Source organism: Lissotriton helveticus, chromosome 6 (assembly GCF_964261635.1).
Source record: "Lissotriton helveticus chromosome 6, aLisHel1.1, whole genome shotgun sequence".
NCBI lineage: Eukaryota > Metazoa > Chordata > Amphibia > Caudata > Salamandridae > Lissotriton > Lissotriton helveticus.
In genome coordinates this window covers 237,093,648-237,120,950 of record NC_136067.1, presented here as the reverse complement: position 1 = coordinate 237,120,950, position 27,303 = coordinate 237,093,648, and the positions used below count along the sequence as shown (strand labels likewise).

Sequence of the window (27,303 nt, the reverse complement as noted above, 5' to 3'; positions counted from 1 at the left end):
TTTGACACAATTTTTTGTACTTTTTTCAGTGTTTATATTATGTTGTTGCAAATGACGGTCTCCTGATGAAGGCAGTGGCCGAAACGCGCGTAGTGTTCCAACCCACCGCATTGCCAACTTCAATAGTCCTCTGACCATCTAGTCATTTGAAGTCCTGTTTATGTTTATGTTTTTTCTAAATGTTGTCCAATATATGTCATATTTATTCAGAGTGATATAAATTCTATGAATTGAATGTAAAAAATGTATGAGAAAAATATTTAAAAAAGAAATTGAGAAAAAATATAAATAAATTAATAGCATTTTTATAAAATGTACTATTTATTGACTTTCTATCACGATATCACGTGTACTGCTTTAGTATAGAGACTCACCCTATAGGAAATGGCACATGAGATATAAAGTGTTTGCTACAACCCCTTTCCATTTTTCAAATGACTCACCCTCTTTGGATACATACAGGCCCCTCCTGTGATAATCTTGTCTTGCACTCTGCAGAGAACACTGTCCTTGCCTAACTCATTTAACTATACAGTATCCGAGATGCAAAATTCAGTAACTTTACATACTTTGATGTCTTCATCTACCTGCCAATCTTCAACATGGGCTTTACTACTATCCAAAATGCCAATCTTGAAAGACAATCTGCTGCTTTATCTGAAACTCCAGGCACATACTCCATAATAAATCGGAAATCCTGCAATGACATAGCCCACTTGCAAATGTGACTGGATACAGAATCTAGTCCCTCTCTTTAAAACAAATTAATTCAACTGTTTGCGATCAGTGTACATGTTAAATCTTTACCCCCTAAAACTTCTTACATTTTCTTATAGACCAATATAATGCCAAAGCCTCTTTTTCAATCAGACACTGTCAATGTCCAGTAGGCAAAGGTTATGATGTCAACACAATCACCCTGAACCTGCTTTAATACAGCTCCCACACCCTTATTATTAGCACCTGTAGAGATCAATCACAACATACAAGGGACAACAATCCTCAAATTCCAAGTGTTAGATTTGTCTTTTTCAGCAAGTTTGACTTTATGCTTTTTGGCCTCCTGTTTTTGACCCTGTTTTTGTTGGTTTTAAAACTCTGGGAACTTTATCACTGCTGTTCAGTGCTAAAGTGCATATTCTCTCCCTTTACATTGTGTTAATGGATTGGTGATTTTATCATTAGCATATTTGATTTACTGGTAAGTCCCTAATACAGAGCATTGTGTGTGCCCAGGGTCTGTAAATCAAATGCTGCAGCACTGATTGTGCCACCCACATAAGCAGCCTCTAAATGTCACTCTGACCTGCCACTGCGGAGTTTGCTCCTAGTTTGTAACTGCCATGTCGACCTGGCAAGGGCATCCACTTGCCAGACCATAATCTTTACTTTGTATACTATTGCTGGGTTTGTGGATTGACTGTCTGGCTTTTAAGTGAGAGGGGCTGGGCATGTGCATTCTGTGCAGACTGCCACTGGTGGGAGGGGGTTCAAGGTGTGTTCTGCCTTTCCTGGATGAGTCAGGGCTGGGCAGTATAGACCTGGGATGAATTCTGAGTAGTGGTATGGGATTTCTATGCACCTGAATTGACTTGGTGTGCTGTGGACAATGCTGTATCCAGCTTCTGCCGGAAAGCTGGGCCAAAGAGGACTAAACTGGTTTGGACTAAGCACAGACACTCTCTGCATGAATGAGAGAGCAAAGGAATTGTGAGTATAAATATTGGGGCCCAGACCCCAGACCTTTTGCTGGAATTAAGGAACCTACCAAGAAGAATAGCTGGAAGAGCTGCTAGGAAGAGTACTGCCTGTTTGCTGTGTTGTTGCTTTGTTGGGTAGGCCGCTGGATGACCGTCACTGAGCCCCTGCCTGCACCGCGACTTGAGGGCCCTGCACACTCGGCCGCTCCACTTCACACCGCATTTGCAATGGTCGCCACAACTGGCCCTCACCAACATGTTGGCTGCAACACAAAAGGTACTGTTTATGAGTCTCTTGACAACCCCGACCGATGCGCTCAAACAGAACTGTTGGATTCTGTTGTTTACAGCACGCGGTAACACCAGACGGATCTACCCACTTCAAGGAACTGTATTTTTCAAATATTCTTGCAAAGTGCCTATTTTTAAAGCCTATTTTTAAAGTACTGTATGTTGGATTTTTGTCGTTTTGGTCTTGTTTTGGATATTTTAAAATATTGGATACTATTTTAAACTTGTCTGGTGTCCTTTTGTAGTGTTTTCACCGTATTACTGTTGGTTATGTGCAAATGCTTTACACACTACCTCTGAGATAAGCCTGTCTGCTCGTGCCAAGCTACCAAGGGTGTGAGCAGGGGTTATTTTAGAAATGTACCCCCCTTACCCTGCTTAGGAATAAAGGCCCCTATTTGGACAGAGGTGCAAACAATTGCCAACTAGAGATCCCCATTTCTAACTCTGAACTCCCTTCAAACTTATATTAACATCTGAAAATTCCTCCCCACATTGTTATCTCCAATCAGTATCCACACACTTTCTCAACTATCCTTTAAAAGCACAAGCCCTACTTGCACACTTTGGCACAGAATGAGAATACAACTCCGACATCCCCAAAAATGTTTGTACATCCTCCTTCCTTTCTAGCCTCAATAAATTCCAGAATATCATCACAAGGCTTAACGCCTTTGACTGAAATGACATGTTCCAAATACTCAATTTGTTCATGAGCAAACTTACACTTCATAACCTTGAGTGGCACACTGTTCTAACTTAAAATATCAAGTTCTTTTTTGACTCCACCCAAACACTGCTCTTTGTCATTTCCAAATATAAAAAAATATTGTCCTGAAAAAACAGAACTCTCTTCATGTTAACAAACATACTCGTCATTAGTCTCTTTAATACCTAGGCATCAGAACACAGGCCAAAAGATATGCGATTGAAATTGAACGTACCAAAAGGCATGATAAATAAAGTAAAGTCTACAGACCGATCCATGAGTCTGACCTGGAGATATGCCGAACTAAGATCCAGGATAGTAAACCACCTTGCACCAGAAAGAGTTCCCACCATTTCTGTCATGTTGGGAAGGGGAGCCTTGTCATCAATCAACCTCTTATTAAGTTATTTTAAGTCAATACATAACCTAATTTCATTATTGAGCTTGCAAGCTACCATGATGGGAGCCAACCATTCCATTGCTCCCGCCTGTTTAATAATTTTTTCATCACACAGCTTAACCAATCCCAGTATTTATTTTTTTATTGAAGTCCAATAAATTGCAGTACATTAAATACATGAAGACCGAAACCTCCAATTAACAAATATTACCAAGTTAGTAAATGATACATAGAATACATAGAACACTAAAACATCAGGAACAGATACCATACATCCAAGGCAATAACCCCTCCCAATCTTAATCAAAATATGTGGCCCAGATTTTTTAAAACTTCCTAAGACCCCCCACCTGAAGTGCGTGAGTGCGTTCACTTCTTCTAACCGCTCTCATCCTTTGGGCCCACTCCAGGACAGAAGGAATCAAATCAGTACGCCACCTCTGCAATAAAAGTGATCTAGCTACTGCCATTGCAATGTATACAAATTTTACCCATTGGTCAGGAAGGAGGAGATCTGGATCAAAACCAAAAATAATTAACAAAGCATTCACTTCTAATTGAATACAACATTCAGTTTCCAAGTGGCAAAAAATGTCCTCCCAGAACTTCTGAATCCTAGGGCATTGCAGCATAATATGCGACCAATTAGCTGAAGGATGAATGTTACAGCAAAAGCACTGCGCTGAATGATTGGCAAAATCTGAGACCTTACGGTATCCTACCGAGGCCCATTTTAAAGTGAGTTCTGAGGATTGAGTAATACTGCTAATGGTAGAATGCCAGATAGTAAAGTGGCTGAATTAAATCCAGGGATGGAATATCTTGTATAGAGCGCCTGTTGTTTTTTAAAGAAAACAATAAAGACATTTATAGCGGACCAGTTTAGGGGATTTAAAGATTAACAAAGGGGAGTGGATCTGGCTTTCCTTACACATTAGATCCACAAAACTATTAATGAAAATGTTTGACTGTAATTCAGGTTTGAATCTAGATAAATACTGTGCAAAATAAGCATAGTAATAATCCCTGAGATTTGGAAGAGGTAAGCCTCCTTGTTCCACTTATTCATATAAAGTGCAATACATGGGATGGTTAAAAAAAAATGTAAACAAAGGGAGAACAGACATTTTAATTAGGGCCACCTGACCCAAGATGGATAAAGGAAGAGAGTTCCAGCGTAAAAACACGGCCTGGGTTTTTCGAAGGAGCAGTGCAAAATTTAAGTGGTATAGGTCGCTAACACTTTCGGGGAAATATACCCCCAGATATCTCTTAGGTTTGGTGTTGACACAAGGAAGGATATCAAAGTGCAGATCCCAGCTTACTCCGCCACATTGTAAGATTTCAGTTTTCCTTTTAGTAATGCAATACCCACCTAAAGCCTCAAAATCTTCAAAAAGCTGGAAAACTTTAGCCTGAACCTCTATCTCTGGTTTAATAATAAGCATGATATCGTCGGCGTATTATTTCAACTTCGCCATAGATGGAATTGGGGGACGGATATCGGCACAGTTCCTTATTGCTTTTGCTAATGGTTCGATAAAGAAAGCAAATAAAACTGGCAATAAAGGGCACCCCTAACTTTTGCCTCGTTTTACTTTAACCCGCCCACCCACCGACGTATTGATAATTACATTAGCGTCAGCGTTATTATATGAATTATAAATTAGGGTCGTAATCTTGGGGGGAATACCAAAGTGACCTAAAATGCTAAACAATGTCTCCCACACAACAAGGTCAAAAGCCTTCCCAGCGTCTAATAAAAGGACTAATGCGGGTATCCTCTGTGTATCAAAATAGTCCAGTACCTCAATTAAATAATGTGTGTTGGTGGCCAGCTGCTGACCAGCAATAAAACCATGTTGGTCCGAATGGATCAATTGTACCGCATGTTGATTAAACCGAAGTGATAACAATTTGGTGACAATTTTATAATCTGAGTTTAACAACGTTATCGGGCAATAGGAGTTCGGATCCTCGCTGTTCTTATCTTTTTGCAAAAAGCTAACTATGTTAACTTGTCTAAAGGTTTCTGGTATTTCCCCCCTTCAACAGAGAATTTACTAATCAAAGAAAGAATTCTGCAATTGAACTAAAAAAACTTTTAAAAATTCAGGTGGATACCCATTCCGGCCACAGGCCTTGCTGTTTGGTAGATTCTTAATTACCCCCTCCAGCTCTTCCATAGTGAAGGGGCTTGCCATGGATAATTTTTCTAAGTGTCGGTAATCCATTATTCTGCAAAAAACTTTCTAACAAAGTCATATCCACAGTCTGTCGTTGTCCATAAATGGACTCATAATGCTGTAGCATTATTTCCCCTATTTTGACTGGGTCAACTGTACGCGAGGTGGTTAGGGGGCATTTTAACGCATTGATTTGATTTGTGGCAGCCTGCTCCCTTGCCTGCCAGGCTAAAAACCTACTGGTGAAATTACTTTCCTCATATGTTTTGTGGTGGAGTTGTTGAATGGAAGCTTCCCTCTGAGTGTGGTAATTATCACTGAGTTCACGCTTATCCTGATTGAGCTGGCCCTGGTTAAACACAGAGGGGCTGTTAAGAAATTCTCTTGTCTTCCCCAAATTTGTTTTACAATTTCTGCATCTTTTCCAATAATTAACCCCCGGATAAGGGCCTTAAGTGTATCCCATACCACACTCAAAGGTGTGGACTCACTATTTCGTAATAAAAATTCCTTGATCTCAATCCCAATAACACCCAGCCATTAAGATATTGTCTGTTCAACGACCATCATTTAGGGGACCTAACACAATTTCCTAGCTGCACCTCAAGAACGAACATAGCATGATCAGAGAATCCGTTATGTATGAATCTCTGCTGGTTAAAACACAACCTCCGGGACACCAGAAAAAGTAAATGCGTGATGAGACGCGAAATGTACCTGACCAGCAAGTATATGCTATTTGGGATGAAAAGGACACACGCCAGGGATCCTATAGGTCCAAAGTTACTCTGTAATGTTGTAAGGTTCTTAAGGATTTAGGTTTCAACTGCCTTTTGCCCTTCACTAAAGAGTCTACTTTAGGATTCATTAGAACATTAAAATCGCCCCCCAGGATCAGCTCACCAGGTACCTGGATTAGAGACTGAAACAAATCCTCATAGACCTTAGAGTTATCCTCAACTGGGGCGTATATGCTAACAAAAGTTATCGATCTCTAGCTTTGTCTAAGAATGCAGGGAGCCCAACACCAGCGACCATGCTGATCATTCTCAAAATTAACAACCTCCGCCTGAAGTTTTTTACTTAAAAATATTGCTATCCCTCTATGGGAAGCAGAAGATTAAGAGAATCCCCTATAAGCTGCCCAAGACCTAAACATAGAAAAATCTGGCAGCTTTACAGCTGGTATATGGGTCTCTTGTAAAAATATCACAGCCGGGTTTTCTGTTTTAATCCATGATTCAATTGCCCTCATTTTCTTTTTATTGTTGAGACCATTAACATTAAAAGAAACCACTCTCAGCAATTCTTTGCTAGTCATAGTTAAGACCTAACAAGAACTTAAACCCCCTAAACATATTACCCAGAGTCAAACTAACCAATAGATGTATAGAACCTAAATACATTTGCGAAAAAAAGACTGCAATTTTTTAACAACCTACCCAGAGTCAAGCTAAAGTATGGATGTATAAAGACATAAATGCATTTGCAATAAAAGGACTTCATTTTTCTCCCCCTTGTGCACCCATCCCACCCCTCGTGACTAGGGGTGGGCAGGATTTGCAGAATTGCCTTTCGCAAACTTCCGTGAAACAGCAAAAAATCTCCCTGTTTGCGGAGATTTTCGGGGACGGGGCTTCTTTGTGAGTTCATAGTGCTTTTCACATGCCTCTTGTGTTTATAAAAGGTCAGAGACCAATCAGAGCAGCAGATGAGAAGAAAGAAGCTCCTGGTCACAGGAACTGCTAGGGATTGCGTTACTGAAAGTCAAGGATGCAAAGGCCTCCATCAAGCATCACAGCCAATTTTCCACTGTAGATATGGCGAGAAAGCACACCTGCCCAGCCTCGACAAAGTTCACAATTGTTTTGGGCTGATTAATGAGTTACTGAATTTGTGCTTTTTTTTCCTACGCTACAGCTGCGTAAAGGGCCAGAAGAGTTGTCTCCAGTGACCATGTGTGTGTAACTTTGCCGTCGCACTGAGGGGCACCAGGGTCCCTTGAATGAACTGTCCATCATAGTGGGTAAAGGGCGGGAAGACGGTGCACACTGCTAGTGTGTGGGGTGGGGCCAAACGGGCAGGCTTCTATGCGAGTTCACATGCCTCTTGTGTTTGTAATAGGTCGGAGACCGATCAGAGCAACAGATGAGGAGAAAGAAGTTCCTGGTCACAGAAACTGCATGGGGATTGCGCTCGCGAAAGCCAAGGATGCAAAGGCCTCCATCAAGCATCACAGCTAATTTTCAACGGTAGATATGGGGAGAAAGCACACCTGCCCAGCCTCGACAAAGCTTATGATTTTTTTGGGCTGATTAATGAGTTACTGAATTTGAGCTGCAACTCGGGCACCTACTTCATTTATATCTGTAAGTGCTTGCTAAGGTTTAATTTTTTTGTGACAGGAGCACTGTGCCAGAAAGAATCCTGCTCTGCATATTTATCCAATAAAAAATGCCGAAATTTTGAAAATTCTGCGAGCGGAATGGAATTTGCTGCCCACCCCTAATCGTGACCCCTGCCCCCAAAATGTGGAAACCCCCCATCAACTGCGCTAACCACATTTCACCCCCCCTCCAACCTGGGTGTCATGTAATTACACCCAAGTGATCTTTCCCCTGACCTCCCCAGCAATTGTCAATTTTATCAGATATTGTTGAAACATGCAACGTACAATCTAAATGATAGAACCTTAATTATACTCAGATCATGATTTAGGAAACAGCTCGACCTCTTGGGAACAGGGGCGGGAAAGACTCACCCACAGCCGCGGCCCGTGGAGGAAGTTGTGGTGGGGCAGGCGGGGCGGGGCGGGGGAGGGGCAGGGTGGGGGGTGATAAACAACAGAATCTGCGATGCAGGGCGCGCTACGAAATTTGTTTTATTAATTTAAATGTTTACTTACCTGCAATCATCCAGATTCCATTGTTTATCACCCCATACCCTGCCCCTCCCCCACCCCACCTGCCTGCCCCACCACAACTCCCTCCACGGGCCGCGGCTGCTCACCCACCTGACCCCCAGTTTATAACAATGACTAATATATTGGAGGATGGTTTTAACCTAACCGAATAAAGTTATATTTGACTTGACTTGACTTGACTAATATATTGTCTCAAGCAGATCCTTCTAAGCCCTGAAACCCTGTGAGATCTCTTTTAACAATTCCTGGGCCTCATCCAAATTGGAGAACATAAAAAATTTGCCCTTAACCAATACTGCTGAGCAATAGAAGCCTGTGCCCCATTGGCTTTGAACAGGTGGAGGATCTTCACAAATTCCTTTCTCCTACTTGCCGCCACAGCAGTCATATCAGAGAAAATACGAAATTTTACAGTTTCATTCACGGCAAACTGTCTCTGTTGGATTGCTTTAGTCAATATTCTCTCTTTTATGCGATAATCAGCGAAGTTTAACAATATTGTTTGTGGCATTGCAGCGTTAGGAAACTCGCGGGCGGGAACACAATGAGCCCTTGTGATGGTAAGATCGCCCTCGAACTCTGGAATAACCTTTTGTTTAATGAATGAGTTGACCCACTGCAAGGTTTGGGAGCCCTCGATACCCTCCGGAATCCCGACTATACGGAGATTAGATCTCCGGTAATGATTTTCTAAATCCTCCAGTTTGCTCTCAAGAAGATTTTTTATTTTGGCTGTCGCTTTAGCTTCTTCTATTATGACAGTCATCTGATCCTCCAAAACCGAGATCCTTGATTCAGCCTCCTGGAGTCTAATTGGAAAGTATGACATTGTCTCTTCAATTTTCTCTAGTCGATGATGAAGAGAAGCAAGTTCAGCTTTCTGAGTTTTCTTCATCACGGACTTCTTCCAAAATCAGATTCAACATATCTTTGATATTCAACTGGAATTTGCCCGCTGGCTCCATATTAGGGCTGAACAAAACATGAGGAGGATCCGCAGCACGAGGGAGATCCCCAGTCACAATTAAGTATGGGCGAATTTTGCGAATTCCCAATCCGCGAATTTGTGGATTTGTGAATTTGCAATCCGCAAAATTCGCGAATATGTGCAAATTTACAGATTTTTTTATTTTTGCGTGTTCGCGGGGCGCTTTGCGTGTTCGCGGGATGATTTGCGTGTTCGCGGGGCGCTTTGCGTGTTCGCGGGTTTTTTTTGTGCGAGACCGCCCGTTGTTGTGCCCTTCTGCCGTCTGCCCCACTCGTTTTTGTGCCATTCTGCCCTCTGCCCCACTCGTTTTTGTGCCCTTCTGCCCTCTGCCCACTCGTTTTTGTGCCATTCTGCCCTCTGCCCCACTCGTTGTTGTGCCCTTCTGCCCTCTGCCCCTCTCCTATTTTATTTTAGAATGGCGCCGGCAAGCTGCCAGCGCCATTCTAAAATAATTACTAAGTTAGCTTCATCAGGAAGCACTAATAGATAATATAAAGCAGGGGCTCGAATTCAGTTAAACTCGAGCACCTGCTTCTATTAGTGCTTCCTGTTGAAGCTAACTTAGTAACTATTTTAGAATGGCGCTGGCAGCTTGCCGGCGCCATTCTAAAATAGTTACAAGCTTGAAGCTTGAACTTTTGCCCCCCGGATCCGTTCCGCTCGCGGATTTGCGGATTTTCGGCAAATTCGCGGGAATTGGCGGATTGCGAATTTGCCGAAAATCCGCAAAATCCGCGAGCGGAACGGATTTTGCGCCCATGCTTAGTCACAATCCCTTCAGGCGACCTCAGCCCATTCAGCGGAACCAGTTCTTGTGGAGGAACCTTAACCTGGAGGTGTGTCGAGGTCTCGGCTTGGGCATAGAGTGTCAACGGTATAACGGGGTTACCGGTGGTGGTCTGACCCAGTATTTCAGATGTTTCAGATGTATTTGGATGCCCCGCATGTCTCCCGACCTGAGCGATCGCTGAATTTAAGGAGGTCGACTCATCCTTACTGGGAATTTGTCCAACCGCTGTCTTCATGACTGCAAGGGGATTGGGTCTAAAGTTAACTTGCGGCTTATCCTGAATCGTTGAGACTGAGTCTGCTGGTACCAAAGCAGATAGTATTATGGCGGCTGACGTTTCCTTTAACCCCTTCGCTGCTAGGCCTTTTCCCCCTCCTGTGCTAAGGCTTTTTTTGGTGTTTTGGGGTAGTGCGCGCTTAGGCCCTTGTAACTTTTTGACCACATAAGGGATCCGCGCCAAATTTGCGTCCTTTTCTTCCAACATCATGGGGATTCTAAAGGCGCCCAGGGTTTGTGGATTCCCTTGGAGGGGTCCCAGAAATTAACCAAAATATAGTGTTTTTTTTGTTTTTTTCAGAAAAATGGGAAAAACGGGCTGCAAATGAAAGCCTCTGGCTTTTTCCCTGAATATGGTATCAAAAAAGGGTTTGTGGGGCTGAATTCTCCATTTTCTCAGCTTTTAGGGAATGACAGTGTTTTGTCAGAGAACCGAAATTTTTCACTCAGTTTTGGCATTTTTCTGGGACATAGCCTATTTTTGCTATTTTTAGAGCTTTCCACCTCCTTCCAGTTAATGGTAGAAATGAGTTTGAAAGCAATAATGGATCCTGGAATGCTTTACATTTCCGAAACATAGACAACATTCTGAATTCAGAAAGGGGTCATTTGTCTAAATCCATGAATGTTTCGTTATAGAAACTAACAGTTAGATATTGGAATATTTGAAAATTTGTTGAAAACAACGGCCTTTTGTCTCAACGTTTTCACCTATAACTTTCTCTAATTTTGACAGCTCTTGGAAAGCAATATACCGTTACATTCGTTAGACCTTCCTGGTTGTGGGGATATATGGGACTTGTAGTTTCACCAAGAACCCGACGAACCCAGATCCAAAAACTGAGCAGCAACTTGCAATGGTATTTTTTCATTTACTGGGTATAGTGCACTTTGTCTTGGAAAATGTACACATGGAATAATCTGTATGAAAGACACCTATGTATGTATGAATTGGGTACAAATTATAGATTTCAGAAACAGTATATAATTGCACATTTTCAAAGTTGGGAATACTCATACTAGCATGAGAATTATTGGTCATTTTTCATAAAGTTTTTTTTTCTACACAATATCTTTCATTCAAAGGGAGAAATGCAAGAAAGCTCAATTGGTAATAACAGTTGATTTACAAATCTGAATTACCCCAAGTGTCCCGATAAAAACGGTACCTCACTTGTGTGGGTCGGCCTTGTGCCTGCGACAGGAAACGGCGCAAAATGCAACGTGGTCACACCTAAATTTTGCAGTTACAAATTGACCCTTTTTTGGCAAAGTGCCTACCTGTAGTTTTTGCACCCTAGTTCTTCCGGCACCTAGGGAAACCTAGCAAACCTATACATTTTTGAAAATTAGACACCCAGGGGAATTCAGGATGGGATGACTCGACTGCCTACCACCAGGTTTTGTTACCCAGAATCCCTTGCAAAGCTCAGATTTTGACAAAAAAAACACATTTTCCTCACATTTCTGTGGTGGAAAGTTCTGGAATCTGCGTGGATCAACAAATTTCCACCCACCCAGCGTGCCCGCAGGTCTCCCGAAAAAAATGGTACCTCACTTGTGTGGGTCGGCCTTGTGCCTACGACGGGAAACGGCACAAAATGCAACGTGGTCGCTCCTCAATTTCCCAGTGAAATCTTAAGCTCTTTGGACAAAGAGACTACCTTTTGTTTTTGAGCCGTAGCTCAACCAGCACCTAGGGAAACCTAGCAAACCTATACATTTTTGAAAACTAGACACCCAGCGCAATTCAGGATGGGGTGACTCGTCTGCCTACCCCCAGGTTTTGTTACCCAGAATCCCTTGCAAACATAAATATTTGACCAAAAAAACACATTTTCCTCACATTTCTGTGGTGGAAAGTTCTGGAATCTGCGTGGATCAACAAATTTCCACCCACCCAGCGTGCCCCTAGGTCTCCCGAAAAAAATGGTACCTCACTTGCGTGGGTAGGCATAGTGGCTGCGACATGAAACCGCTCAAAACGCAGCATGGTCGCATCTCAATTTCCCAGTGAAATTTAGCACGATTCGGACAAAAAGACTACCTTTTGTTTTTGCGCCGTAGCTCTGCCAGCACCTAGGGAAACCTAGCAACCCTATACATTTTTGAAAACTAGACAACCAGGGCAATTCAGGATGGGGTGACTCGTCTGCCTACCCCCAGGTTTTGTTACCCAGAATCCCTTTCAAACAAAAAAAGTTGACCAAAAAAACACATTTTCCTCACATTTCTGTGGTGGAAAGTTCTGGAATCTGCGTGGATCAACAAATTTCCACCCACCCAGCGTGCCCCCAGGTCTCCCGAAAAAAATGGTACCTCACTTGCGTGGGTAGGCATAGTGGCTGCGACATGAAACAGCGCAAAACGCAGCATGGTCGCACCTCAATTTCCCAGTGAAATTTTGCACGATTCGGACAAAAAAACTACCTTTTGTTTTTGCGCCGTAGCTCTGCCAGCACCTAGGGAAACCTAGCAAACCTATACATTTCTGAAAACTAGACACCCAGGGCAATTCAGGATGGGGTGACTTGTCTGCCTACCCCAGGTTTTGTTACCCAGAATCCCTTTCAAACAAAAAAATTTGACCCAAAAAACACATTTTCCTCACATTTCTGTGGTGGAAAGTTCTGGAATCTGCGTGGATCAACAAATTTCCATCCATCCAGTGTGCCCCCAGGTCTCCCGAAAAAAATGGTACCTCACTTGCGTGGGTAGGCATAGTAGGTGCGACATGAAACCGCGCAAAACGCAGCATGGTTGCACCTCAATTTCCCAGTGAAATTTAGCACGATGCGGACAAAAAGACTACCTTTTGTTTTTACGCCGTAGCTCTGCCAGCACCTAGGGAAAACTAGCAAACCTATACATTTCTGAAAACTAGACACCCAGGGCAATTCAGGATGGGGTGACTCGTCTGCCTACCCCCAGGTTTTGTTACCCAGAATCCCTTTCAAACAAACATATTTGACCAAAAAAACACATTTTCCTCACATTTCTGTGGTGGAAAGTTCTGGAATCTGCGTGGATCAACAAATTTCCACTCACCCAGCGTGCCCCCAGGTCTCCCGAAAACAATGGTACCTCACTTGCGTGGGTAGGCATAGTGGCTGCGACATGAAACAGCGCAAAACGCAGCATGGTCGCACCTCAATTTCCCAGTGAAATTTTGCACGATTCGGACAAAAAGACTACCTTTTGTTTTTGCGCCGTAGCTCTGCCAGCACCTAAGGAAACCTAGCAAACCTATACATTTTTGAAAACTAGACACCCAGGGGAATTCAGGATGGGGTGACTCGTCTGCCTACCCCCAGGTTTTGTTACCCAGAATCCCTTGAAAACATAAATATTTGACCAAAAAAACACATTTTCCTCACATTTCTGTGGTGGAAAGTTCTGGAATCTGCGTGGATCAACAAATTTCCACTCACCCAGCGTGCCCCCAGGTCTCCCAAAAAAAATGGTACCTCACTTGCGTGGGTAGGCATAGTGGCTGCGACATGAAACAGCGCAAAACGCAGCATGGTCGCACCTCAATTTCCCAGTGAAATTTTGCACAATTCGGACAAAAAGACTACCTTTTGTTTTTGCGCCGTAGCTCTGCCAGCACCTAGGGAAACCTAGCAAACCTATACATTTCTGAAAACTAGACACCCAGGGCAATTCAGGATGGGGTGACTCGTCTGCCTACCCCCAGGTTTTGTTACCCAGAATCCCTTACAAACATAAACATTTGACCAAAAAAACACATTTTCCTCACATTTCTGTGGTGGAAAGTTCTGGAATCTGCGTGGATCAACAAATTTCCACCCACCCAGCCTGCCCCCAGGTCTCCCGAAAAAAATGGTACCTCACTTGCGTGGGTAGGCATAGTCGCTGCGACATGAAACAGCGCAAAACGCCGCATGGTCGCACCTCAATTTCCCAGTGAAATTTTGCACGATTCGGACAAAAAGACTACCTTTTGTTTTTGCGCCGTAGCTCTGCCAGCACCTAGGGAAACCTAGCAAACCTATACATTTTTGAAAACTGGACACCCAGGGGAATTCAGGATGGGGTGACTCGTCTGCCTACTCCCAGGTTTTGTTACCCAGAATCCCTTGAAAACATAAATATTTGACCAAAAAAACACATTTTCCTCACATTTCTGTGGTGGAAAGTTCTGGAATCTGCGTGGATCAACAAATTTCTACTCACCCAGCGTGCCCCCAGGTCTCCCGAAAAAAATGGTACCTCACTTGCGTGGGTAGGCATAGTGGCTGCGACATGAAACAGCGCAAAACGCAGCATGGTCGCACCTCAATTTCCCAGTGAAATTTTGCACGATTCGGACAAAAAGACTACCTTTTGTTTTTGCGCCGTAGCTCTGCCAGCACCTAGGGAAACCTAGCAAACCTATACATTTCTGAAAACTAGACACCCAGGGCAATTCATGATGGGGTGACTTGTCTGCCTACCCCCAGGTTTTGTTACCCAGAATCCCTTTCAAACAAAAAAATTTGACCCAAAAAACACATTTTCCTCACATTTCTGTGGTGGAAAGTTCTGGAATCTGCGTGGATCAACAAATTTCCATCCATCCAGTGTGCCCCCAGGTCTCCCGAAAAAAATGGTACCTCACTTGCGTGGGTAGGCATAGTAGGTGCGACATGAAACCGCGCAAAACGCAGCATGGTTGCACCTCAATTTCCCAGTGAAATTTAGCACGATGCGGACAAAAAGACTACCTTTTGTTTTTACGCCGTAGCTCTGCCAGCACGTAGGGAAAACTAGCAAACCTATACATTTCTGAAAACTAGACACCCAGGGCAATTCAGGATGGGGTGACTCGTCTGCCTACCCCCAGGTTTTGTTACCCAGAATCCCTTTCAAACAAAAAAATGTGACCAAAAAAACACATTTTCCTCACATTTCTGTGGTGGAAAGTTCTGGAATCTGCGTGGATCAACAAATTTCCACCCACCCAGCGTGCCCCCAGGTCTCCCGAAAAAAATGGTACCTCACTTGCGTGGGTAGGCATAGTGGCTGCGACATGAAACAGCGCAAAACGCAGCATGGTCGCACCTCAATTTCCCAGTGAAATTTTGCACGATTCGGACAAAAAGACTACCTTTTGTTTTTGCGCCGTAGCTCTGCCAGCACCTAAGGAAACCTAGCAAACCTATACATTTTTGAAAACTAGACACCCAGGGGAATTCAGGATGGGGTGACTCGTCTGCCTACCCCCAGGTTTTGTTACCCAGAATCCCTTGAAACCATAAAAATTTGACCAAAAAAACACATTTTCCTCACATTTCTGTGGTGGAAAGTTCTGGAATCTGCGTGGATCAACAAATTTCCACTCACCCAGCGTGCCCCCAGGTCTCCCGAAAAAAACGGTACCTCACTTGCGTGGGTAGACATAGTGGCTGCAACAGGAAACGGTTCAAATCGTACGGTGGTGAATTTACATTACCTTATTGCAAAACTACCTTGATTTTGGGGGGGGGGATCTGAATTTGTGGCCCGGGGCTCGGTGGTATTCTTTGCAAAGTAGCAAACCCAAACAGTTCTGAAAACTAGACACCTGGGGGAGTCCAGGGAGGTATGGCATGCATGGGTCCCCCAATGTTTTCCTACCCAGAACTCTCTGCAAACCTTAAAATTAGGTAAAAATTGCCCTTTTCCAAACTTTTTGGCGTGGGATCGCCGTGCCGGCAAAAAAGTCATACCACCCTGCGTTCCCCTTGTTCTCCCGAGTAAAAGGATACCTCACTTGTGTGGGTGCCCCAAAGCAGAACACCCCAAAAATGAATTTTGAAAAAAGTAGTTTTTACTCACATTTACGTTTTACAAATTAAGCACCCCAGCCTAAGTCACTTGCCTTTGGCCCACCCACACAAGTGAGGTATCATTTTACTCGGGAGAACAAGGGAAACGCTGGGTGGTAGGACATTTGTTCCGGCAGCGAGATCCCACCCAAAAAAGTATGGAAAAGTGGGTTTTTGGACCAAAATTTCAGGTTTGCAGGGGTTTCTGGGTAGGAAAACATTGGGGGACCCACGCATGCCATACCACCCTGGACTCCCCCGGGTGTCTAGTTCTCAGAACTGTTTGGGTTTGGTAGTTTCCAAAGATGCCTGCCAAGCCCCGGGCCAAAAGCTCAGGTGACCCCCTCAAAAAATAAGATTATTTGGCTAAAGGTAATGTTTTCGTCTCCACAGTATGAATTGGGCCTTTTCCTAAAGCAGCCGCTATGCCTAACCACGCAAGTGAGGTACCATTTTTATCGGGAGACCTTGGGGAACGCTGGGTGGGAGGTAATTTGTGTGAGCCCAGTGATGCCACGCTTGCCCACACTAAAACGTGTGAAAAAACAGATTTTTTCCAAGCAAAAAATGAGGTTTGCAAGGGATTCTGGGTAAAGGAACGTTGGAGGATCCACGCAGGCCATACCTCCTTGGAAGCCCCCGGGTGTCTACTTTTCAGAAATGTGTGGGTTTGGTAGGTTTCCCTAGATGGCTGTCTCGCATGGGGCCAAAAACCCGGGTAACCCCTCTTGCAAAAGCTGGTGGACATGAATTCTCCAGCTTTTGCAAGAGGGGTTACCTGGGTTTCTGGCCCCGTGCGAGACAGCCATCTAGGGAAACCTACCAAACCCACACATTTCTGAAAAGTAGACACCCGGGGGAGTCCAGGGAGGTATGGCATGCGTGGGTCCCCCAATGTTTTCCTACCCAGAACTCCTTGCAAACCTTAATTAGGTAAAAATAGCACTTTTCCAAAAATTTTGCCGTGGGATCGCCGTGCCGGCAAAAATGTCCTACCACCCAGCGTTCCCCTTGTTCTCCCGAGTAAAAGGGTACCTCACCTTAACAGAGTTACTCAAAAGTCAAACATTCAAGCACGGCTATCTATTCCTCAAAGACACACACATACAGGTTGGATTTGGCACGAGGGCGAGTGATGGTTCAGTATATAAAATTTTATTAACAAGATATTTCAAAAAAATGAAATGCTCTGTCAATAAATAAATGCATAAAAACCGAACCAGTGACTCGCAACTCGTGAGCTGTAAAGCCACGACAAGGCACCAACCGTTTTACAGGCCATTCACGCACCTTTCATACCTGATACAAACAAGACCACTGACACCATCTGGAATAAAAGCAACACATTACAACAATCACAATAAGGGACAAGGTACACCCTAATGCAGAAAGAGAAAAAAAAACAATTATTACTGCACACCCATCTAATCCGCAAGCACACACACATACTGGTTGGATTTGGCACGAGGGTGAGTGATGATTCAGTACATACAATTGTATACGCAAGTAATTTCACAAAAATGAAATACACTGTGTATAATTGCAAGTATGATAAACTGAACCACTGACTCACAGCTCGTGAGCTGTAAAGCCACGTCAAGGCACCAACCTCTTTACAGGCCATTCATACACCTTTCGTACGTGTGACACATTCAAAACATTCACAACGCCAGCCGCGGACCCATCACATTTCAACACTCACACCAGCAAACAGCGCCATTCAAGGGCCCATCACTTTCACACGCCCACATTTCTGACACTGGAACTACACAAATTGATGGACTGCGTGGAGTGTCACTCAACAAGCAGTGTGTGCAGTGACCAACAGAAAGTAACTACTCACACACCGCCAGCCGAGCGCCAGTCCACCCACACCACCAGCCAAGCACCAGACCATGCACACTGCCAGCCAAACACTCAGCGCACACCACCAGCCAAGCGCCTCTCCACGCACACCGCCAGCCAAGCACCACTCCGTGCACAGACAGCTAAACACCGCTCCACGCACACCCTCCAGCCAAGTACCACTCCACAAACACCACCAGCCAAGCGCCACTCCACACACACTGCCAGCCAAGCACCATTCCACACACACTGCCAGCCAAGCACCACTCCACACACACCGCCAGCCAAGCAGCACTCCACACACACCGCCAGCCAAGCACCACTCCACACACACCGCCAGCCAAGCACCACTCCACACACACCGCCAGCCAAGCACCACTCCACACACACCGCCAGCCAAGCACCACTCCACACACACCGCCAGCCAAGCACCACTCCACACACACCGCCAGCCAAGCACCACTCCACACACACTGCCAGCCAAGCACCACTCCACACACACCGCCAGCCAAGCACCAGCCGGCACAAACCACAAACACATTTAGAATTCTTTTTTTGAAAATAACACTAAACAAATGGAAATACCTACAAATCAGGTAACACAAATTCTTAAAATAAAAACTTTGCACTAATGCCAATCCTTGAAACAAACTAAAAATGTTTTACAGACTGCAGACCAGGCAATTCACTTTACAGCTCATTCAAACTCCCAATAGTTCTTTTGCGTGTGGTACGATTTAAAACAAGCTGACATACACAATGCAGGCTTAGAAGGACAGTCAGGACAGTATATACGAGACTCCTTCCGCACGCCTCTTCGCCAACAGACTCTGCATCTTCTAGTCGGAAAGTCTCTAGCAGTAGTGGAAGGAATAGATTCAGGAAAGTGGCGATCTTGCAATCTAGCCACTTCCTCCACCACTCCAAATCTAGGAACACTTGCCTGCTGCACAAATACAAGGCTGCCTATTATAGACTCCTGAAACTTAAGAAAAGTCATCTTCGTCCCAGGACAAGACTTCTGGTACACAACGAATGCATTAAATGATGCCAAGTGGAACAGATGGATAGCCAACTTCTTGTACCAAACGTAAGCCTTTCGAAGAGCAGCATAAGGTTCCAACCTCTGATCTACTCTGTCAACACCACCCATGAACTTATTGTAAGCTAGAATGCACACAGGTTTGCGCACTTCAGCACCCTGACCCCAAACAGGCACAGGTACAGTACTTTCATCGTGGATAGTAGTCAGCATGTACACATCTCTCTTGTCTGAATACTTCACAGCTAAAAGCTCCCCACATCGCAATGCCGTAGACTGTCCCCGCACAAGCCTTTTGCAAACAAGTTCCTTTGGGAAACCTTTACGGTTACTGCGCATTGTGCCACAAGCAACAGTGCCCACTTTGGCCAACTCCTTGAACAACTGCACACCAGTGTAGAAGTTATCTACATATAAATGATGGCCTTTGTTAAATAATCCTCTACCTAGTTCCCACACAATTTTCTCAGTTACTCCAAAAGTAGAAGGACAACCAGGAGGGTTAATGCGGGACTCCTTACCAGTGTACACCCTGAAATTGTAGACATATCCAGTCTCACTGTCACACAGCATATACAGTTTGATTCCATAGCGTGACCTCTTACTAGGAATGTATTGCCTAAAAACCAAGCGGCCCTTGAACAACACCAAAGACTCATCCACTGCAATTTCTTTACCAGGGACAAAAATCTCAGAAAAACGATCAACAAAGTGATCAAGGACAGGCCGAATTTTAAACAAACGGTCACAATCAGGGTGATCGCATGACAACGCTAAACTATTATCAGCAAAATGCATCATCCGAAGAAGAAGCGTATACCGATCACGACTTATGACTGCTGGAAATATAGCTGTTACCATCAAGGGACTAGTGGACCAATATGAAGTAATTGATGACTTCCTTATCAAGCCCATCAAAAAAGTTAATCCCAGAAACTTCTTCATCTCTTCAACATTGGTGGGAGTCCACCGGATTGCTCTACAATAGGGCTTAAGGCTGGCACTGTTGGCCCTCAAATATTGTTCTGCATATAAATTGGTTTGCTCAACAATCTCTTGCAAAAACACATCGTCAAAAAACAACTGAAAAAAATTAATTGGCAGAAAATTCTCTGTATTCACTCTACACCCAGGAACACCAGTGAACTCTGGCAATGCCGGCTGCACCAAGCCAGGGGGAACCCAGAGGCCATCCCTATCAACGGGGGGAGCAGCCACCCCAGCCTGCAGCACCGAAACATCTTGCTGCTGTTCTCCAACGGGAAGCCTAACAGCCACAGATACTTCTGGCTGCACAACACCAACAGAAGACGTAGCATCCCCAGAGGGCTCTTCCTGCACTACACCAACGGGAAGCCCAGCAGCCTGAGATGCTTCTTGCTACACTACACCACCGGGAAACCCAGCAGGCCCAGATGCCTCTTGCCGCTCTACACCAATGGGAAGCCTAACAGCCCCAGATGCCTCTTGCTGCACTACACGAGCAGGAAGACGAAAAGCACCAGATGCCCCTTTGCGCACCACAGCAATGTGAAGCCTTTTGGGTGCAGGCTCCAGCCCACATGCCTCTTGCCGACGTAAAAAGAAAGGAAACCTTGCGGCCCTAGGCAGCAGCACAGGTGCCTCTTGGCCCACTACCGGCAACACAATGTCCTCCTGTACCATAGGCCCTTCATCAGCACTAGAAGAAGAGTCATCATCCGATGATGATGATTCCATGCGAAGAGAAAACTCACTGCCTGAATCTTCTGCCGCTTCCTGGGAGTCCGAATCGGACTCAGACTCTGAACCATGGTCCGAGGAAGACTCAAAAAGCAAACCAAGAACCTGCTGAGCAGTAATCCTGCGACTAGCCATTATCCTTACAAAGCAAGAAGACTGCACACACAAGTGAACAACAACCTACACTGTGCAAAGTAAGAAGTAAACAAGGTAAGGCTTTCACTAAAAGATAAATACAATCCAAAACAATTTCACTCTTACAAAATATAGCTACACTCACCAGCACCTACTCTGTTGAGACACAGCGAAAAGAAATGAAATCCCACTAGAAAGAAAAAAAGAAATGACATTAGAAAACAAAGTGCACATCAAACACTAATGCTGGAAAAAAAACACAGAGCCACACAAACTGCTAGAAGTACAACCTTTTTCAAAAAGACAAACATCAAGGAGAAGTAGTACAAAATACATTCACTTACCAAGCACAAGCAACTACACAAGCTGCAAACAGACACGCAACCTACAACAATCCAAACAGCAAAAGCCTGGAACAAGACAAAAATAGAGAAGAAAAAAAAAATTACTACCACATTTCACAAACAATATAACAATTAAAAAAACAACACACAAATTTGCCCCCCAAATTAAAATTCGGCCAGATGGGCCATCAATTAGGGCTTAGACCAAATGAGATTAGATGAGGTTTAACATCAAGACACTGGATAATTTTTTGAATTTTTTTAAAGTGCCTGACCACTTTGGTGCCAGTCAGTCTTTTGCTACTACCAGTACCCATATCACACAGGGGCAGTAAGGACATTCATACACCTTTTGTACGTGTGACACATACAAAACATTCACACCGCCAGCCGCCCATCACTTTCACACGCCCACATATCTGACATAGCAACTACAGAAAATGATGGACTGCGTAGAGTGTCACTCAACTAGCAGTGTGTGTAGTGACCAACAGAAAGTAACTACTCACACACCGCCAGCAGAGTTCCAGTCCACCCACACCACCATCCAAGCACCAGACCATGCACACCGCCAGCCAAACCCCACTCAGCGCACACCGACAGCCAAGTACCACTCCACGCACACCATCCAGCCAAGTACCACTCCCCACACACCGCCAGCCAAACACCACTCCCCACACACCGCCAGCCAAACACCACTCCACACACACCGCCAGCCAAGCAGCACTCCGTGCACAGACAGCAAAGTAGCACTCCAGCACACCACCAGCCAAGCGCCACTCCACACACACCGCCAGCCAAGCAGCACTCCGTGCACAGACAGCAAAGTAGCACTCCACGCACACCACCAGCCAAGCGCCACTCCACACACACCGCCAGCCAAGCAGCACTCCACACACACCGCCAGCCAAGCAGCACTCCGTGCAGACAGCAAAGTAGCACTCCACGCACACCACCAGCCAAGCGCCACTCCACACACACCGCCAGCCAAGCAGCACTCCGTGCACAGACAGCAAAGTAGCAATCCACGCACACCACCAGCCAAGCGCCACTCCACACACACCGCCAGCCAAGCAGCACTCCACACACACCGCCAGCCAAGCAGCACTCCGTGCAGACAGCAAAGTAGCACTCCACGCACACCACCAGCCAAGCGCCACTCCACACACACCGCCAGCCAAGCAGCACTCCGTGCACAGACAGCAAAGTAGCACTCCACGCACACCACCAGCCAAGCGCCACTCCACACACACCGCCAGCCAAGCAGCACTCCGTGCACAGACAGCAAAGTAGCACTCCACGCACACCACCAGCCAAGCGCCACTCCACACACACCGCCAGCCAAGCAGCACTCCACACACACCGCCAGCCAAGCAGCACTCCGTGCAGACAGCAAAGTAGCACTCCACGCACACCACCAGCCAAGCGCCACTCCACACACACCGCCAGCCAAGCAGCACTCCGTGCACAGACAGCAAAGTAGCACTCCACGCACACCACCAGCCAAGCGCCACTCCACACACACCGCCAGCCAAGCAGCACTCCACACACACCGCCAGCCAAGCAGCACTCCGTGCAGACAGCAAAGTAGCACTCCACGCACACCACCAGCCAAGCGCCACTCCACACACACCGCCAGCCAAGCAGCACTCCGTGCACAGACAGCAAAGTAGCACTCCACGCACACCACCAGCCAAGCGCCACTCCACACACACCGCCAGCCAAGCAGCACTCCACACACACCGCCAGCCAAGCAGCACTCCGTGCAGACAGCAAAGTAGCACTCCACGCACACCACCAGCCAAGCGCCACTCCACACACACCGCCAGCCAAGCAGCACTCCGTGCACAGACAGCAAAGTAGCACTCCACGCACACCACCAGCCAAGCGCCACTCCACACACACCGCCAGCCAAGCAGCACTCCGTGCACAGACAGCAAAGTAGCACTCCACGCACACCACCAGCCAAGCGCCACTCCACACACACCGCCAGCCAAGCAGCACTCCACACATACCGCCAGCCAAGCAGCACTCCGTGCAGACAGCAAAGTAGCACTCCACGCACACCACCAGCCAAGCGCCACTCCACACACACCGCCAGCCAAGCAGCACTCCGTGCACAGACAGCAAAGTAGCACTCCACGCACACCACCAGCCAAGCGCCACTCCACACACACCGCCAGCCAAGCAGCACTCCGTGCACAGACAGCAAAGTAGCACTCCACGCACACCACCAGCCAAGCGCCACTCCACACACACCGCCAGCCAAGCAGCACTCCGTGCACAGACAGCAAAGTAGCACTCCAGCACACCACCAGCCAAGCGCCACTCCACACACACCGCCAGCCAAGCAGCACTCCGTGCACAGACAGCAAAGTAGCACTCCACGCACACCACCAGCCAAGCGCCACTCCACACACACCGCCAGCCAAGCAGCACTCCACACACACCGCCAGCCAAGCAGCACTCCGTGCAGACAGCAAAGTAACACTCCACGCACACCACCAGCCAAGCGCCACTCCACACACACCGCCAGCCAAGCAGCACTCCGTGCACAGACAGCAAAGTAGCACTCCACGCACACCACCAGCCAAGCGCCACTCCACACACACCGCCAGCCAAGCAGCACTCCGTGCACAGACAGCAAAGTAGCACTCCAGCACACCACCAGCCAAGCGCCACTCCACACACACCGCCAGCCAAGCAGCACTCCGTGCACAGACAGCAAAGTAGCACTCCACGCACACCACCAGCCAAGCGCCACTCCACACACACCGCCAGCCAAGCAGCACTCCACACACACCGCCAGCCAAGCAGCACTCCGTGCAGACAGCAAAGTAGCACTCCACGCACACCACCAGCCAAGCGCCACTCCACACACACCGCCAGCCAAGCAGCACTCCGTGCACAGACAGCAAAGTAGCACTCCACGCACACCACCAGCCAAGCGCCACTCCACACACACCGCCAGCCAAGCAGCACTCCGTGCACAGACAGCAAAGTAGCACTCCACGCACACCACCAGCCAAGCGCCACTCCACACACACCGCCAGCCAAGCAGCACTCCGTGCACAGACAGCAAAGTAGCACTCCACGCACACCACCAGCCAAGCGCCACTCCACACACACCGCCAGCCAAGCAGCACTCCGTGCACAGACAGCAAAGTAGCACTCCAGCACACCACCAGCTAAGCGCCACTCCACACACACCGCCAGCCAAGCAGCACTCCGTGCACAGACAGCAAAGTAGCACTCCACGCACACTAACAGCCAAGCGCCACTCCACACACACCGCCAGCCAAGCACCACTCCGTGCACAGACAGCAAAGTAGCACTCCACGGACACCACCTGCCAAGCGCCACTCCACAAGCACCACCAGCCAAGCACCACTCACCGCCAGCCAAGCACCATCCAGCCAAGCGCCACTCCACACACACCGCCAGCCAAGCAGCACTCCGTGCACAGACAGCAAAGTAGCACTCCACGCACACTAACAGCCAAGCGCCACTCCACACACACCGCCAGCCAAGCACCACTCCGTGCACAGACAGCAAAGTAGCACTCCACGGACACCACCTGCCAAGCGCCACTCCACAAGCACCACCAGCCAAGCACCACTCACCGCCAGCCAAGCACCATCCAGCCAAGCGCCACTCCACACACACCGCCAGCCAAGCGCCACTCCACACACACCGCCAGCCAAGCACCACTCCGTGCACAGACAGCAAAGTAGCACTCCACGCACACCACCAGCCAAGCGCCACTCCACACACACCGCCAGCCAAGCACCACTCCGTGCATAGATAGCCAAGTACCCCTCCACGCACACCGCCAGCCAAACACCACTCAGCGCACACCGACAGCCAAGTACCACTCCACACACACCGCCAGCCAAGCACCGCTCCACGCACACCATCCAGCCAAGTACCACTCCCCACACACACCACCAGCAAACATGCCCAAGGGGTCGCTTCCTAAAAACTTTGTGTTAGTGGGCATTTTCCGCCCCCCCCTGGGGGCAAAACGGCAAAAAAAACAGGCCGATTTGCCCCCAGGGTGGACAGAAAAACAAAAACACAATCATGTCCACCTGGAAGCGACCCTTACCCAAGGGGTCGCTTCCCAAAACAAACACATTGCCCCAACAAAAATCCCTGGTTCTAGTGGGTAATTTCTGCCCCCCCTGGGGGCAAAACGGCCGAAAAACGGGCCGATTTCCCCCCAGGGGGGGCAGAAAAACGAAAACATACTCAGACCCCGCCTGGAAGCGACCCTTGCCCAAGGGGTCGCTTCCTAAAAACTAAAATTACATCCCTGGTGTCTAGTGGGCATTTTCTGTCCCCCCTGGGGGCAAAACGGCAAAAAAAAACGGGCCGATTTGCCCCCAGGGGGGACAGAAAAACGTAAACAAAATCAATGGCCGCCATCTTGGCTAAAATCAATATCCCTGGTGCTAGTGGGGAATTTCTGCCCCCCCTGGGGGCAAAACGGCCGAAAAAACGGGCCGATTTCCCCCCAGGGGGGGCAGAAAAACGAAAACATATTGCCAGCCCGCCTGGAAGCGACCCTTGCCCAAGGGGTCACTTCCTAAAAACTAAAAGTATATCCCTGGTGTCTAGTGGGGGCATTTCCGCCGCACAATCGCGACGCTGTGCGCGATCGTGAGGCAGAAATGCCCTGCAAAGAGACATCAGGGGAAAGGAAAATCTCTTTCCTCTCCCCTGATGCCTCTTCGCTGCCCCCAAACCCCCGCCAGCCTCGAGAAACCTACCTTCTTCCAGCGCGGTCAGGAAGCAAATGGCTTCCTGAGCGCTGGGAATCCCTGATGATGTCAGCGCGCGCTGTGCGCGCTGACGTCATCAGGGATTACCATGGGGGGGGGCGGGGGCGGCAGCGGAAGCTCTTCCGCTGCCGCCCCCATTGCAAAACCGAAGATCAGAGAGCCTCGGGGGGAGCGCCAGCGCTTCCCCCGAGGGTGGGGCTGATGACGAGCTGGCCTTGTCATCCGCGCAGGACATGTAAGCGCGATGACGAGCCCAGCTCGTCATTAGCCCCGAAGGGGCTAAGGGTTTAGAGGCTGTGCTAGGTCCTAAAGAGGTAGATTGCAATGTAGCTTTTTTTCAGGAATAGTGCAAATTGTTTTGCTTCTTTAGTCACTTTCACCTTCTTAGGACCTTCAGATACCACATTATCCTGCGGGGATATTGCAGGGATAGCTGTAACGACGTTCTTGTCTGCCATGTCCGCAGTGCCCACCTGTTCTGAAGTTGCGACATAGGATAAATCCTCCTCTTCTGAACTCTCGAGTGTGGAGTCAAGGCCAGGCGGATTGAGGGCTTTCTCCTTACTGGCCAATCGGGCTACCTCCTTCCCTTCCTTAGCAAGGGCTCGGCAAGTTTTAACTTTAAGGCGAGCATTAGGCAGTTTTCCCATTCTCATCGCTGCGCCTACTATTCAGCCCCCAAAAATAATTTGCTGGCACTTGCTGGCACATACGACTTTTTTTTGTTTAATGCCAGTAACATACTCAGCACCAGCTTTTACAGCGGCCTCAAATGGGGGCAAGCGCCCACTTAGTCTCTACCAAATAATGAGCTTCTAGTTGGAGCAGAGAGAGAGAAGACTTGGAGGAGGCACTTTATGAGGGAAAAAAAGGGAAATAGAGTTCTACCCCGATCTCCTAACCAGTCTTATGCCTCTGAATGCCATAAAGGTGTTTATAAACTTACAGTCTCTGCAAATCAAAACACAGTTCTACGAGACCAGGTGCATTCAGGCCCAGGATAAAGCATAGATATAGTGTAGAGTTGAAGCAGCCATGCTAAAACAAAGGGCACGGAGGAGACACCTTAAGGGGACTTTGCAGAATTGTAAAAATCGTTTTTGTCGCCCTTACCTGCTCAAATGGCCATCAGGATATTTATAACTGTATTTTCCTAGCAAAGTCGATGGGGGCTCACAACTGTACGTGCTGCATTGTGTGGCTTCAATCAGGAGCATGCGCTTGCAATTAGCGCAGCCGCCGCCGCCACAGCCTCTTTCCTCCGTTTCTCCCCTCTCACCTGCCGCAGGTTCTGAACCCACCAGGGAAGCACAGGCGCCACAGACAGCAACGCTCTAGCATCCAAGCCAAAGGAAGAA

General features: G+C 47.2%; 1 protein-coding gene across 1 annotated transcript in view; it reads left to right on the top strand.

Annotated features, from left to right (window-relative positions):
- Positions 1-27,303, top strand: part of LOC144762471 (adhesion G protein-coupled receptor F5-like) — a 937,058-nt gene that overhangs the window by 563,546 nt on the left and 346,209 nt on the right. The window contains exon 18 of the mRNA XM_078647684.1: positions 4,143-4,174. Coding sequence (XP_078503810.1) covers positions 4,143-4,174 — 32 coding nt within the window. The remainder of the gene's footprint in view (positions 1-4,142; positions 4,175-27,303) is intronic.